A 17,238-nucleotide genomic window follows, 5' to 3' on the forward strand; every position below is an offset into this window, starting at 1 on the left:
CCTTGCTTTGGCCTCTTAATGTCAGAGTTCATGATACTAATGTCCCTTCCCTAGCAGTCTGTTCCCTGTTAGAGATTGGGACTGATCTTGCCAGCTGTCCGGCCTGCACAGGTCGTGTGTTTGCTAAGGTTTTCTCTTTAATTTCCTACCTGAATATAGATCTAATTGCACCTTAGCTGGCTAATTTGCTTTTGGATTATGAAAATCTGAATAGTACTAGTTGATTACATTGATTTGTTGTTATGTTCTGTTGTGAAGAAAAACATAGGTGTTAGTTGGATAAATTTATTTGAACTTTATCTAGAATCCATTCAACTTACCGTTAAAAGCTGTAAACAATACATAGACAGACAGATATATAATGTCTCCTTTTTTCCCTTAACCATATCTCAGATCCTTAATAAGTAAGAAGAACAGACAACATTCTGTTTGTGTCAGTCATGTTAAACTTGTTTTTTAAAAAATAAAAACCAGTTTTGACCAGTTTTCTTTTACATATTTTCTGGTTCTTCTACTGTTACAAAACAAAGAATATGCTCTTTGCAATAGTAGATACACAAGTTTGATTGTGAAAATTTTATCTCTTGTTCTAGATATTATTTTTCTTCAGGGAACTGAAGTTATATTTAAGGTTGCTCTCAGCTTACTGAGCAGCCAGGAAGCACTTATAATGGAGTGTGAAAACTTTGAAAATATTGTTGAATTTCTCAAAAGCACCTTACCTGATATGAATACCACTGAAATGGAAAAAATTATTACCCAGGTATGATGTAAATGATCTGACATGTACTAAATTCTTCCTCATAAAAATGTAGTTTGCCTAACATCTATTTTCTTTAAGGTCTGCTTTTGTCTGATTAGGCACATTTTATTTAGAAATGAGACGATTATGAAATTATCAGCATTGTAACATTGTCTATCTGCATATGCACAGAAAATATGCTATAGTGATGCATAGTGGGTTTTCCAGGAATCCTTTCAATTGAAACCAATGGTGAGATCTTGGTCAGAACTTGAAGAGTCAATATGACCAGAAAATAAAGTGAAGTTCACTAGCTTTTGCAATATCACCAATTCTTTCAGAATTTATAAGAAGGGCCAGGCCTATGACCTCAGCTACTTGGGAAGTGGAGGATGTGGGATCCCAAATTAAAGGCCACCATGGTGATGTAGCTCAGTGATTGAGCATTAGTTTGTCCAGCATGCACAAAGCCCTGGATTTGATCCTTAGCACCACAAAGCATAATTCATATTCAGGCTATGTAAATAGTAATCAGTAGTTTCTAATTATTAAAATCTTTAAGTTAACAGGCATGGCTTTTGTTTCTATTTTATTATTTGTCAGTTTTTTTTTATATATATATCCTTTCTGATTTGTCTGAAGCATTGTCACACTGTGGAGTCCAGGTTGGCCTTGAACTTGCTTTTCCCCCACTTCTGTCTCCCAAGTACGGGGCTTGTGGACATGGACTGCCGTGTACTACTGGCTGAAATAACTTCTATGAGTGTCAAGTAGTTATATATTATGATTTTTGAGATTTGAAACCATGTATGTTCTCGTAAATCTCTGCACACACCCCCCAAAACCCAAAATAATGAAATTAATGGGACTTTCCTGACCATGGAATGGATTGCTGATCTTGAGAAAGGCTCAGAAGGACTAGCAATGAATAAAGCCATTTATTAAGACCTTTCAGCTCCGTTAACACATACATTCCAAATGCCCCTATGTAACTTTGCTTACTAATCATCAGTGATTTTCTCTGGCACAGACAATCATTGCTTCACAACAAATGTTGACCTGGTACTCAACATTTTGAGAGACAGTTACTAGATTACAGTCATCTTGATTGCCAGTTACGCTTGGACATTAGTTTATTCTTGTGACTTGGTCTCATTCCTAGGATGTTTCAGTTGCGTAGAAATATTCTGTATGCTAATGTACTAAAAGTTAGATCTGTATCTCATTTGTTCTTGTATGGATCACCAGGCCTGTTTTCCCATTTTTGTGTCTTTTAATGTTACCAATAGTGCTGGGAAATAATCATGAAGTCTGCCATTATACACTGCTGTATCTTGGTGTAGATACTGAAGGCCAAACTAACCAACTCATATCTCAACAGGTTTTTGAAATGGATATTTCTAAACAGCTACATGCCTATGAGGTAGAATATCATGTGCTACAGGATGAGCTTCTGGAATCTTCCTATGCCTGTGAGGATAACGAATCTCTGGAGAAGCTGGAGAGAGCCAACAACCAATTGAAAAGACAGAACATGGACCTTCTAGAAAAACTCCAGGTACAGAAATAAAGATTGTAACAACTATGAGCGTGGAGCCCTGTTTGCATGGAACTGCTCAGAATAATTAGGATATGTGTGTGGGTTGAACCACTGAAGACCAACAGCCTAGCTATCTCATTAGGTTCATGTGTTTGGAGGTCTACAGATGTACTTAGGAGCTTAAGTACCACTTGAGGGAGAAAAACACACACCCACAAAATAGTAGAATAGCAATTCAAAGTAGAATTTGGGTTCACTTTATTGGATGTTATATATAATTCAGGTAAGTTCAGGGGAGGAAGAATAAAACGAAGGGAAACAGGTATGTGGTTCTGTGAGCTTGGGCTGGACTCTGAGGGATGAGCAGTGAGTGAGGTGCCTGTATGTGTGTGGAGGGAGCACAGCTGTACCAAACCCGTATGGTAGCAGCAGTTGAACCCACTGAGGAAGATGAACTCTGGAGATGGAGCTGATGTTCCTTGTGCCCCTTTATTCTTAGCCACTCTCCTGCATCTACTTCCAGAGCTGCACCTGCTCCAAACTAGGAAGTCCGCAACTCTGTCTCTATGAAGTCCTCTGTAAAGACCTACTAGGAAAAAAAAATCAAAATGAGGGGCTCAAGTGCACAGAGGGCTTTCATGTTGTCTTACATCAGCTTTGGTTCATAGAAAATTGTTAAGAATGTAAAAGTAAAGGAGATGTGAAGAAAGGAACGTAGGGGAGGTCCAGAGGAGTTGTAGGTAGAAAGAGGGGGTATATATGATCTAAATACATAATACATATAAATACATACAAAATATATATAAAACATATATAATTATAATAATAATTACCAGTGAATAAACACAAAATAAATTTTTTAAAAATATCTTTTTCTATTAATCAGTGAGCCAATGTAATTTATTCAAAACAAAAATGGTTGCTGTACTGTTCCTTATTATTTTATTATTGCAGTATCCACAGAGGTTTTTCTTGCTGGGGAAGGCATTTGTGCCTGTTTCCTATGACTGATGGTCCTTCATTGCTACAGACTTTCTGTTGATAGTTCCAGGTAGTCACCATCAAGTTTCCCAATCAGTTGAAATGAATGGAGTTCCAAGTATGTCTGTAGGAACCAAACCTGGGAGAGTCTTAGGTTATTGAAGGTGCTGCTCTTGGAAGGGATTAAGGGAGTTTTCCTAACATCCCACTTGGTTCTTCTAGGAGGGTTGTTACCAAAGAGCAAGGCTGCCCCAAATGACCAATCACTTGGATTCCTTCTTAAACGTATGAGCTTTTCCTCACCAGTGTGCTCAAACTATGATGCATGAGACAGTGGGGATACAAGGAGTGCTTGCCAGAGTGAGTTTCATGTTGCTTAGACTAGCATCTCCCCAAACTATGAGATAGATTGAGTTACATAACAAAAAATCATCAAGGGTGTCCTTGTTCTGCCTTCAGTCAGGCAGGACAGGGGAACACCAGTGGGTATGAGTGATGAGCCCAGCATCATGGGGCAATGATACAGTAATTCATTGCTGCTGTCATTAGTGACAGGAGAGAAATCATGTCAGTATAAAGTATGTACACACACACACACACATATATATATATCTATATATATGTATATATGCCTGTACATGTATGTCTGTTAAATATATATATACATACATACATACACACATACACATATATATACATATATATAATATGTTGCTGAAGTTTGAATCTAGGATCTTCTGGACGATAGAAAAGTATTCTATCACTGAGCTACATCTTTGGTTTCTAATATTTATATTTTTGAGCATTCTAGGAAAGAAAAAATGAACTCCATTTTAGAAAATATTGTTATATACTGAAATATACTCAAAAATGCATTTTCTCAGTGTTTGTTCACATGATATTCTTTTAACCAATGTGATGCAATTATCTAATAACAAATGTAAGACATGGCTGTTACTGTAATAAAGAGCCAGACTCCTCAAATTTTTAATATGGAGGTTTTTTTTTTTATTGACAAACAGGTAGCTCATGCTAAAATCCAGGCCTTGGAATCCAACCTAGAAACTCTTTTAACCAGAGAGACCAAAATGAAGGCTTTAATCCGGACCTTGGAACAAGATAAGATGGCGTATCAAAAGACAGTGGAGCAAATCCGTAAGCTGCTACCAGCAGAGGCGCTGGCCAACTGTGAATTGCTGCTGCGCGACCTGACTTACCCCAGTAATGACAAAGCCAAGACAGGAAATAAGCCATAGTTTCAGACGTGGCCTCAGCATCGCGCTTCCTGACAATACCCGGAAGGAGGCACTGTGCACTGCTGACTTAATGCCAACCAGAAATCTGGTGGGACACCTACTACTGGTGCTGAGATCATCAGTAGGTGATGTAGCTCTCCTCAGAGCACTCCACTCCTAAGCCATCACAGACATCCAGACTGTATTTTCTTCTGGTTGTCGCCAACTATGTACGTAAATATATATAAGTGGACATAAAGATTCATGCTTTCCAATCAAACGGTAGATGTGTATTCAAAGCAATTTTTCTTTCTCCGTCAAAACTTCATGAAATCCACACCAAAGGGGAGTTCAAGTGAGATTGCCCTTTGGACACACATGATATCTTTTTGTTTTTCTAGTGAAACGAATCTAGAACATCTTTGTATATTGAAATATACTTGAAAAAAATGAATGTATTTCCCCCTGCCCCTAAAGACTAGCATGTTTCACTCAGCGTGGTAGGCAGACACATTTCTGTAGCTGTATGTGTCTGTGTCTATATAAGGGACATGACTAGCTGCCAGTCTCACCCCTGGGAGTCTCTTAGGAAGGTGGGGCCCTTCTGCCCTGCCCACTGTGTGATAACCAGCATCTCAAATCTTCACTCATCTTGAGTCTGGTTAGGCTTTGCTTGAGACACAGGGACAAAGCAGGACCTTGTGGCTGAGTCCACCCACCTCAAGATGAAGAGGAATGTTGCTAATTTTCTAGCAGATTAGACCAGCATTGATATTCAAACTGAAAATATCAGGCCTCAAAAACACAATTAAGCTCCTAAATTGTCTATAGTAGCTCTTTGCCTTTTTATTTAGGTGACTTCAACAGTGGTAAATAGTTGCTTGGTGCTGTATTTACCAAGTGACAGGGGTTGCTATTTTCTCACAAAATTATGGGAGCTTTCCACGTACTTCTTGTGACCTTCAGTTTAGAATAGGGAAATAAAATGACGATTGATTTTCCAAAGATGATATACCGTGTTGAGTTGCTTTTTTATGTTTTGCTCAATAACAGAACATCTTATTAATCATTTTCCCCTTTCATGTGAAAAATTTAGAACTGTGAAATGTTTAGGAACGAACTGTGTAAAGCACAATGGAAGGGAAGTGAGATGTCTCCAACCCAGTTAAAACCTGTACAATTCTGTATTTGGACTCCTGGCTTCGGCCACGTATAGATGGCTTATTAGAGAACGTTCATGCATGCTGGGTGCGTGGATGGAAAGGAATTTTCCCAGTGCACGTTCGGTCCCTGACGATGGTGCCTCTGAACATGAAGGCGGCATTTTTGCCTTTCCAAACAGTGTTTATTGCCGCCACCTTTTGCAGTCCTTGTCTTTTTGCGGATGGGTTATTTGGGCATAATTTTCCTCAGAGAGAGTTTATTAGACAGAAGATGAAGTTTTATTATGTAACTCACAGGTCAAGATGTAAAGATTTCAGAAGACACAGATCAGTAGATGCCAAGCATCTATAAACCCTTCTAGACTGTTCCCCACTTGAATGTCGCAAGTCTTGGGATCAGGGTGTCCTTGGATCCAGGGGGTTTCCTCCCCCAAACAACCAAGTCTTATGACTTAGGAGAGTTGATACAGCTTCTAGAATCTAGGAAGTGCTCGTTCTAGATTTTCTGTTTGGTTGAGGGCCATTAGCTGATCAGTTGCTTGTATCTCCTGAAAATTTCTTCATTTGTAGCATCTTTTATTCTCCTACCAAGATGAAGAGGAGCACAGTCTTACTTTCTGATGTTAGAAATTGCCTTATGGGTGTGATGCACAGGTGGTGGCTGAGAGGTCTTCGTGCTGGGGAAGGAAATATTTTCTTTCTGTTTCTCAGTTAAAAGTGAACTATATTCTGAATGTTCAAAGTCAGCAATTCAGATGATGTGGTTATAGTATTTTCTTGTGAAAATGATTTTTCTTTCTCATTTGTGATTTAAAAAAATGTTACACCGGTTGGTTCTGCTTTGTCATTTTACCTCTCTATCAGGTCATGTAATGTCTAGTTCATTTCCAATAAATATGTTGCTGACATTTCCTGAATGTTGCTGTTGTTATTTTTTTGGGCAGTGTAGAATAGGGTGGGGGTCAAGCTCTTGCTTAGAGACTTGAAGTCAAAACCTGCATGGGTTGGATTGATGCTACTTAAACATGAAAATGCTGAACAAGGAATCCAGGACAACAAATATAATTTAAGACAATTAGGAAAATATATTGTTACCACTTTCCAACTTCCTTCATAATGAGCCTTTACTCGTGGTGGTAGAAAGAAAAGGGAGGTTGAGCTGTCAGACTTGCACTACACCCCATTTCTCTCTTTCCTCCCTCCATCCTATCCTTCCTGCCTCCTTCCCTTCCTCATTCCTTCCCTCTCTTCTTTCCCTCTCTTTGTTTCCAGTGCTGTGTATGAAAGCTAAGACCTCGTGCATGCTAGGTACTACCTAGACTACTACTAAGACCTCATGCATGTTAGTACTCTGTCATTGAATGGTATCTTCAACTCTATGCCTTTTATTGTTTAGGTCCTCTTGTAAGATGGGAAGAAGATATAAAATTGCAGAATTTTTCTATTAGGTTTGCTTCTAAATAATTAAGATTTAAAGCACTTACTGATGGATACAATATGAGTGTACTTTTACATAATATTTCTTTAAAATTATTTTTAAGTATGTTTGCAATATACTAAAAGGATACTAACCTTACCAATCACTGTTTAGCTATCTTTGCAGTGTATTTTGTAAAAAGTTGGAGAAGGATGTAGTGGGGTCTTTTGTAAAATTTATTTATTTATTTATTTATATGTGTGTGTGTGTGTGTGTGTGCCCAATTGTCTGTATGTGCATCACATGTACACAGTGCCAGAAGAGGGCATCCAATCTCCTGGAACTGAAGTTATAAGCAGTTGTGGGCTGTCTGATATGGGTGCTGGAAACCAAACCCTGGTCTTTTACAAGAGCAGTAAGTACTCTTAACGACTCTCCCAGGCCACAGGGTGCTCTTAGTGGTATAGTCTTCTCACATCCATACTGGCTTACCAGTTTTGTTACCAATTTTCTTTTTCTCACAGTGATGGGTTAGGAATAAGAAAATTTATCACCTCATGGCATGAACCATTTTGTTTGATACAATAAAGTGATACTCTCCTAAGTGTGACTATGAAGAGGATATCCTGCACATCAGGTATTTACATTAAAATTCATATCAGTCGCAAAATTACAGTATGGAGTATTGCTGCCTAGGGGACCAGGCTCCAGCAGCACAGGGCTTGAAAGGGATCTACCATGTGGGTGCACACTAAGGTTTTCCTGTCTGAGGGGATTAGGGAAAAAGACACTCACACACTCTCTTGATGGTTTCCTTTGGACCTTTTCTTTGTTCTTCTTTTGCATTCTCTATTTTTTATTTTCCTGATTTCCTTCTCTCATTCTTGCTGTTTTCCTTCTAACTCTTGTTCTTGATGTTCTAGCCCATTTTAACGCTATCTTTATTCTTTTTCTTCTGGCTTATATACCCTAGCAAAATCTTTCAGGCAATATAAAAATTACAATGTGGCTATATTCTGTTTTTCAAGTGAATGATTACAATGAATACAAAATAAACAGTAAAAAACAGCATGTTTTTCATATCCCTTACATGATTAAACATTTTTACATATTACAGGTGAAAAACAAATTATCCCAAGAACCCACATACATTTATACTCAAGCAACGTGTTATAAATTAACGATGTAGGCAAGCAAGCTATTTTTCTCAGTCAGGTCTTTTACTGGCAAGCTGCAGTTTATACTTACAAAGAAAGGAGCAATTACTTTATTACTTATCTTGAAATGTAATCTTATAAGGAACCTTAATTGAATCACAAACCTAAACTTTTATATATGGAAAAAAAACAGTCAGCTCTACTTTAAATCTTTGGGATGTATACCCACTCATCAATAGTTTCTTATAGAAGGAGATTGAGGGCAAAATGGACACAAGGAATTAATCATCACCTTTGATCACCAACCAAACCTAGCAAGGAAAGTACATCAGCTAGCCACAATCGGGATGCTTTGTTCTTGTTCCCTGACCTTGAAGAGTTCTGCATTCAACTATATGCCTTTCTAAAACTTTATTATTTTCTTGGGTTTTTAACCTCAAAGCTATTTGGTAGAAACATCTTAGTCTAACTTTAAGTTATTTTGAAAGCTTTGTTTCAGCTGTGATGCATTTTGAAACCTGTAAACACATCTCCCAACATTAAGATTAAAATCATTTAAGCTAGCTGGGTTAACTAGGACTCAATTATTTTTCTTAATTATTAACCTAAGCCACAGTTTATATGGCTCCTCAAAAGAAACTCATGTGTTCTATCTGTGTGACACTTTCTTGTATTTATTTTTATTCATTAAAACTCTGCATAAACTAACATTATTATTATCAATCAGACAGTACAGTTTAGGAAGAAATCATCTTCATAATAATCTACAGGTAAAAATGCCCAGTAGAATGGGGTATTTCCATGAGATAAACACACTACATTACAGGCAGTGGGGATCTCCCCACATCCATTCATACCATGCCAGATACCAGAGGAAGACAGCAGAACCTAAAGACATTCTGGAGTCTGGGGTCTTGTGGCCTTGCCTAACCAAGACTGATCCATCAGAGAGTTGCCTCCTGGTGGGCTGACACCTTGAACTTCAAATGCCACCTGCTGCTCCTCTGACCTGGTCACTAGCAATGAAGTAGCAACAAAATAATTTTATGGTTGAGGGTCACCATGCCATGAGGAACTGTATTGAAGGGTTGCAGCATTAGGAAGGTTGAGAGCCACTCACTGTTCTGGAGTTTATGTTTTCCCCTCCCATGACAGACAATACCTTCAGGTCTTTCCTATTAATAAGACACATTAGGGGAAATTTAGGTGACACCTAGCTTTTGATAATAGTGTCTAATGTGCACATAAATACCTGACCACATGCATGCTGTTATAATCTCCTTTTTTTCCCTTGTACATACTCCTTTATTATTCTTGTGCCATCTGTTCAGACTGTTCAATTGTTCTTAGCAAGCCATAATTAGTGACTCTTTGGTACAGAGCAGTGTTAACCTTCCTAGTTACAAATGTTATAAATCAGAAGAAACTGAACTAAATATCACAGGAGGAAGGGCTATAAAGGTTAATACCTGGAACTAGCATGAAGTTCTTCTGAAACTTTGAAAGTAAGGGTAGTGTGAGAATTTTTGAAGTGACATCAACATGATTTGATTTCATCTGTGAGGTTTCTCTAGGCACCATAGCCTCTGGACCTGAATGCTTTACTATGATATAATTGAATATATTTGCATATCTAGAAAAAGATTAGGTCAATCCCAAAAGAATTGGTTAGTCTTAGAAGAAAGAAAACATGGCAGGTTTTGGCAGATACACTAGAGGGAACCTTTGTCAAGACCCTTGGCAAGTTGGTATTGTGAATGTGAATACAGGGAGTTCTTGCCTCTGTAATCCCTGCAGTCTGGCCCTTCTGACAAGTCTGTCCCCATTGTAAGACCGCTGTGCCATCTGTGTTGGACTGGTGCCCTAGACACCCAACTCATTGCTCTCCCTTTATTTAAAGTCTGTGCCCTACAGCCATCTTTCCATTTATCATTCAGCTTTGCTCTCTGTCACAGAGAAATATGAAGCTATGTATATAATACAAATACCCAAGGCTCTGTGACAAATGTGTTCTTCTAAATGCATTAAAAACAGAAAGTCTGACTCTTAAAAATTGTGGTGAAATATATGCAATATAAAAATTAGTGTCTTAACTTTTTAAGTGTAAGGTTCAATGGCATTAATTGCATCTACATTGTTGTGTAACCATTCTCCATATCACTTCATTCTTTTCTTCTTGCATTAAAACATTCTTACTCTGGCCTGGCCCTTGTCAATCACCATCTATGTTGTGGCATATGTCAGAGTTTCCACGTGTGTGTGTGTGTGTGTGTGTGTGTGTGTGTGTATGGTGGTGAATATGTGTCATGGTATGTATGTGCAGGTTCAAGAACAACCATGGGTGTTGGTTCTTACCTTTTAGCTTGTTTGATATAGAATCTCTTGTTTATTGCTGTGTACATCATACTAGTTGCCCCATGAGTTTTTAGGGGGATTCTAATGTCTCTGCCACTGCTCCTGTCTTGCCATAGGAGTGCTAGGCTTATAGGTACACACTACTGTGTCCAGCTTTGTACAGATTTGGGGATCTGAATTTATTTTCTCATGCTTGTGCACCAAACACTTTACTCAGTGAAGCACCAGTTTGGTCCCAGAATTTTCTTTCTTTTAAAGACTACTATCCCATAGTATACACCTCTACCACATTTTGATTCTTTAATATCTTTGTATTTGGATGCTTGTTTTCCTTATGCTCTTTTGGCTATTATGATTAATGCTGCTATGATATATCTGTCTTAAGAACTTAGGTTTTGTGAATCTACCCATAAAGAATGAATCTGTAGTTTGTGCTCTATGAAATCAAATTGTTGAGCCTTCAAGGTCCTAAACTAGAGCAAATGCATTAGGGTAAGTGAAGCTTTAGGGTGAGTTATTGTTATTATTATTACATGGAAGGACCTTAGAATGTATAAGACTGGTGTTGGCAAATTAGTTTTCATGGTAATAATGGTGCTTTGCAGACACCAGAGAAGGATTTTTCTCTTTCTACAAGCTATTCAAATGCTGCTGAGATTCATGTTTTTTTTTTTTTCTCGCAAAGTAGAATCCTTATGTAGCCTGACATTGTTTCCCTTCCCAAATTGAGTTAATTTGCAAATACACAGTTGTTAATCTCAATAGAACATGATGTTATTCAGAAATAATTATTGCCATTAAAATGCATCTTTTGCTCTTATGCTGAAGGATGTCTCTGAAATAGGACCCTTCAAAAGGAAATGAGAGCATTTTCTATGCTGACTTTCAGCAGCTCAGATGTACTCAATTTTCTTTTTATATCTGTGCTTTATTTTGTCTAGCAAATAATTCCTCAGCCTCAGTCCTCTCTGAACCCTCATTTAGCCTTTCTATAGTAAATTGTATACTCAGGGAGAGAAACCACCATTCACTGTTTAAATCGATTATAGCTCATGCAATTAGAGCAGTTAGTGGGATTTTCCTAGTACTTACATTTAAAATCACAAGGTGAAGTGGAGAGGGAAGTACCAGTAACAGAGGTGCACTGATACGTTTGATTTTCTTCCCGTTTTTCCTAAAGCTAGACTTACCGTCATGGTGTTTGCTTCTGGATAGACTTCCTACATAGTCAAAGAATCAAGACTATTTTTCTCATTTTAGTTTCTAAAACTACACTGATAAACCATTCTTTTTTCAAATTCACTTTTATTATGTTTATTTTTTGTGTGTTTGTTTTGCTGGGTGCATGCCATGGCACACTTATGATGTCACAGGACAACTTGCGGGAGTCAGGTGTCTCCTTCCACCATGTGGGTTACAGGGATTGAACTCAGGCTACCAAATTTGGTGGCAAGCACCCTTACTGGCTGAGTCTCACCGGGCTTGATTTTTTTTTATTATCAAAACCTTTGTTTTAAAGTGTAGTGATTTAAAATGACCAATAAATATTGTTTTGAAATGCTTAGCATCTCAACCATCGGGAAACTCAAAAACAAAACCTCTTTGAGATTCCATCTTACCTCAGTCAGAGTAGCTGACTATTAGCAGAAAATAATTGACAACAAATGCCAATGAAGATGTGGAAAAGGATACTTATGCACTGCTGGTGGGAGTGTAAATTAGTCCTGCCACTATGGAATAAGAATGGAAGTTTCTCAAAAAACTAAAAATAGATCCACCACAAGACTCAGCTATGCCACTGGACATTTATCCAGGTGATCCTTCCCACAGGGATACCACACATCTTATTACTCACAATAGCCAGGAAATGGAATCTTTATATGTGTGTAAATCCTAGTTTGGCTTCTACTGCTGTGATAAACTCCACGACCAATGCAACTTGGAGAGGAAAGGGTTTATTTCATTTTTACAGCTTCAAGTTTATCACAAAGAGGAGTCAAAACAAGAACTCCAGGCAGGAACCTGAGGCAGGAACTGAAGCAAAGACCATGGAGGAATGCTGTTTACTGGCTTGCTCTTCATGGCTTCCTCAGTTTGCTTTTTGATGTAATGCAGGACTACCTGCCCAAGGGTGTCACAGCCCACAAGGGGTCAATCATTCCACTGTCATCAATAGTCAATCCTTAATTGAGAAAATGCCCCAGATTTGCCTACAATGCATTCTGATTACTCTTCCCTGATTATTCCAGCTTTTGTCAATTGAAAAAATAATCAGCACAGTGCACATATGTAGGTGTGAGTATAGATCACGAAACCAGAGAGATAATGCAAGTAAGATAATAAAAGTGCTTTTAGTTTGCCCCCTGAATAGTCACAGGCTTCAAATTCTGAGAGCATGTATCTGACTCTTGACCCCCCCTTTTTTTTTATCCCAAACCTCAATCTCTTCACACACATGGTACTGTCTTAACTACCATCAGCAATCACATGCACACAAAAATCTGGAAATTGACTCTTCTCAAGGAAAGGAAAGAAAGGGAGAGATATACTAATCACTAAGGCACCTTCGTTAAATGCAGCTGTTTGTAGGATATGTCTAGTTTGTCCTGTCTCTAAATAGAGCTGTCCCTGCTGTTACTGTGGGTCTTTGGAGTTGGAGCTTGCTGATGACTTGATCCATAAATTGGAACCAAGAAAGCAAAATATAACAATTCTCACCTATGACTACCAATAAGAGTAACCAAGAACATATTATAATTGGCCTTTCTGCTTTGACAATGTGACTTCTTGAAAATGTCATAAATCATCACTTCTTATTGATTTGAAAGGGTGAGGGAAAGACTTTTGTTATGATAATAATACTAATGAAAAGTAGCAATCGGAATTATTGTCTATGGGTAACTTATTAGAGCAATGGTGTTTTTTTTTTAATTTTTAAAAATTTTTTTTTAAATTTTTTTTTTGAGACAAGGTTTCTCTGTGTAGCTTTGCGCCTTTCCTGGAACTCACTTTGTAGCACAGGCTGGCCTCGAACTCACAGAGATCCGCCTGGCTCTGCCTCCCGAGTGCTGGGATTAAAGGCGTGCGCAACCACCGCCCGGCTGCAATGGTGTTTTATATTCATCCCTTCATTTATTTATTCTTTTGCAACAACTTTATAGACTAAAACAATTTTATCTTTCTTTTACAGATGAGAAAAACAAAATGACATATCAAGTAAACCAAGGAGGTTGGGTCTCAAATTCTGCATGGTCTGTCTGGCGAACTGGTCCTTTCAACATCCTTGCCATACTTTTTCCATTGTGTGTGTAAATCCCAGACAACAGGTATCTTAAAAGAGAAAGGATTTATTTTGGCTCAAAGCTTGTGTGGAAACTGCCTGCCAGAACAGAGAAGACATGCAAGTGGGTGGCTCCATAGAAGCTGGAGTAAATGTAGCTGTTTGCTCTTGGAGCAATGTGTCAGGAAGCAGAGGCATATCACGCTATACATCAAGGTGCCCTCCACCCTCAAGTAACCCACTTTTTTAATATTGGCTCCACATCCTAAAGACCTTATAACCTCTGCAAACAGCATCACTAGTTGGTAACCAAGTGTTGGGGACATTTTACACCTAAACCATGAGAAGAAGCATGGGAGTCCCAGCTTAATCTACATCACTTCATCTCCAAGAGTTTTATAATATTTGTGTGAGTGTGTGAGTGTGTGTGTGTGTGTGTGTGTGTGTGTTTTCTACATTTGTTCTGTTGAGAGAGCTTTCACCGTGGTTCCACTGATAAGCAATCTAAGGAGTCAGAGGGAGGGGTATTTAAAGATTAGGCATGAGAAAGGTGGAGTATGAATGACTATTACATTTCTGATGACTTGAGCTGTTCAGAGCTATGAGGAAAACTTTGAATAAAGCCGGAGAGGACAGTGCACTCCTACTGCTGTCTAACTGGATGCTCAGGTTTAAATAAACTTATAGGGTTGAATGGTGTATCTTTTTCTTGCATTCTCAGCACAATGAATTAGGGAAAGTGCAATTTCTGTCTCAATAGAGTTGTATTAAAGGCTAAGGAATCCCTGCATGGATCCCCCAATATAACCTTCCAAGTGCCATTGTACCTCCAAGTCTCCATGGCTTTCTACTCTGGAGACATTGGGAAAGTAATGGAGATGAAATGGACTCATGTCCTTCAGTCCCATGCCTCATTTCCTTCTCTGGTCTTACACTATGGTTCTGACTAGGAAGATGATCCTTACAGGAAAGGAAGCAGAGCCACAGTATTTAAGTGGAATGGGCTGATAGAGAAATAGAATTGTGGACATGTTCTAAATCTATTCATCCATTCATTCATCCATTCATCCATCCATCATCTGTCTGTCTGTCCATCCACCCATGTACCCATCCATTCACCTACCCTTCCTTCCTTCCTTCCTTCCTTCCTTCCTTCCTTCCTTCCTTCCTTCCTTTCTTCCTTCCTTCCTTCCAAATGGGACCATAAATCAAGTTTATCTACCATGATTTCACTGTTCATGCTTACAGAAAGAAACCTCCATAATGACACAAGTTTAGTGAGAGGCTTCTAGGGGCATGCATGTATGATAGGAAGAAAGATTTGTTTTACTTTGAGGAAAAATGTGCAGAGAGGAAGGACCCACAAATTAGAAAGTGGGATTCCTGAGATTAGAACTCCGATTACCATTGTTCTCTATTGTCTGGTTGGCTGGATGTCTGGTTGGACTTGGTGAGTGCATGGAAGAAATCTCAATGGTCCAGAGCACTTAATTACATAGCCAAGAAGTTGAGATGGGGAGTTTTAATTGTCAACTTGATACAATCTAGAATCACCCAGGAGAAGGACCTCTGAAAATGTTGTGAGGGATTATTTAAATTATGTTAATTGCTGTGGGAGAACTCATCCACTGTGAGTGACATCATTCCCTGGGTTTGGAGCCCTGAACTGTATGAGTAGAGGAAGGCAGCTGAGCACTAGCATACAGTGCTCTTTACTGTTAACTTTGGATTAGATGTGACCAGGTGCTTCAAGTTTCCGCTGCTTTAACTTCACCACAACGACTGGAGCCTGTAATTGTGAGCTAAATAAACCCTTTTTCACAAGTTGCTTTTGTCAAGGTATTTAATCACAGCAACAGGAAATGAAACAAAGGCAGAAATAATATTAGAAAACTGGTTTTTCTGCCTCTCACAGAACAACCTAGACTAGATCTTCTAATAAATGGGTTTCCTTTTTCTTGGAAGATTAAAGGATGGAAAAGCACTCACTGTGGCTATAACTTCAGTGCTAATATAATTTAAATAACATCCATTTCACAACACTTCATGGATGTTTGGTTCTTCTATGTTTTGCCTTCAATGAAAAGCTGCATCATCTTTTTCTGATTTGGGATGCTTTGTTAGATTAACATGCAGTTTTCAGTCTAGACTGTTGTCTATAGAACTCAATTTGGGAGATATTTTATATAAGTGATTTCATCATTAGAGATTTGAATAGCCAGAATAATTACTCACAAAGTGTGATTTGAAGGGCACTGGCTAATTTCAGGAATTTGTATCATTTAATTCTATTTAGTTCAGCTCCTACTGAATGACTTGTACATTTATTAAGCAAGAGAGACACAGCTCTATACTAACATTTCTGTTCGCAGAATCACATGGTGAGATGTACTGCAGGTCAGTTTGCACATAAATAAGAAAACAACAACACAGCTTCTTAGCTAAACTTTAATATTCCCTCAGTACAGTGGTTCCCAACCTTCCTAATGCTGTGACCCTTTAACACAGTTCCTCATGTTGTGGTGACCCCCAACCATAAAATTATTTTGTTGCTACTGCATAACTGTAATTTTGCTACAGTTATGAATTGAATTGTAATATAAATATCTGATATGCAAGATATCTGATATGTGACCCCCAAAGGTTCACACCCTACAGGTTGAGAACCACGGTCTCAGCAATCTGTGGCAACTGGCTTCATTTCTCAAATCCCGTGAGCCCATGGAAGGTCCATGAGCCCCACACACTCTTTATGATAAAAACAATACCACTGTTGGGGCAGGCTTTTCTGTGTTGTCTTTGTTTCAGGGTCCCTCATTTGCATGAGATCCTTCCAAGATTCTCTATCAATATTTCATTGCATTAGGTGGATATCATATTATGTGAAATTCAGAACCCACAAAACTTCAGTGTGCCCCTAGTTACCATTTATGTTGTGGTCCAATCAGGAGACAGAGTAATTTGTACAGGGAATAGTTGGTACTGTGATTTCTTAACTATAACGAGAAGTAATAGGAATTGTAGAGTGAGAAGTAAAGAGAACTTTAAAGACTATAAAATAGCTGGTACAGGATATACGGGCTCAGGGGAAAAAACCTAATGAAGGACAAACCTAGAAAAGGCATCCTCCCTTCCTTATCCTTTCCCCCAGAAAGCACAGAGCTGTGCTTAACTGGAGAAAGAATGGCTGCAGCTCTTAACAGAGTGGAAAAGTCTTATGAAATGTGAAACCTCCCCAAAGGGTCCCTTGGAAGACACATAGGAGTTGATGCCAGGCCAATGGCACCTGACAGAGAGATGTCTGTTGAGCATGGAGGTAAGCCATACATGGGCAGTGTTATTCTGTGTCAGCTAGTGAGCATCCCAGG

General features: G+C 38.6%; 1 protein-coding gene across 1 annotated transcript in view; it reads left to right on the plus strand.

The window, feature by feature from the left end:
• The window catches only part of Tbc1d4 (TBC1 domain family member 4), a 62,426-nt gene extending 55,855 nt beyond the window's left edge, over positions 1-6,571 (plus strand). Inside the window, exons 16-18 of the mRNA XM_059273263.1 lie at positions 594-763; positions 2,124-2,300; positions 4,286-6,571. Coding sequence (XP_059129246.1) covers positions 594-763; positions 2,124-2,300; positions 4,286-4,519 — 581 coding nt within the window. The 3' untranslated portion in view covers positions 4,520-6,571. The remainder of the gene's footprint in view (positions 1-593; positions 764-2,123; positions 2,301-4,285) is intronic.
• Positions 6,572-17,238: the final 10,667 nt, after the last annotated feature.

Source organism: Peromyscus eremicus, chromosome 9 (assembly GCF_949786415.1).
Source record: "Peromyscus eremicus chromosome 9, PerEre_H2_v1, whole genome shotgun sequence".
Lineage (NCBI taxonomy): Eukaryota > Metazoa > Chordata > Mammalia > Rodentia > Cricetidae > Peromyscus > Peromyscus eremicus.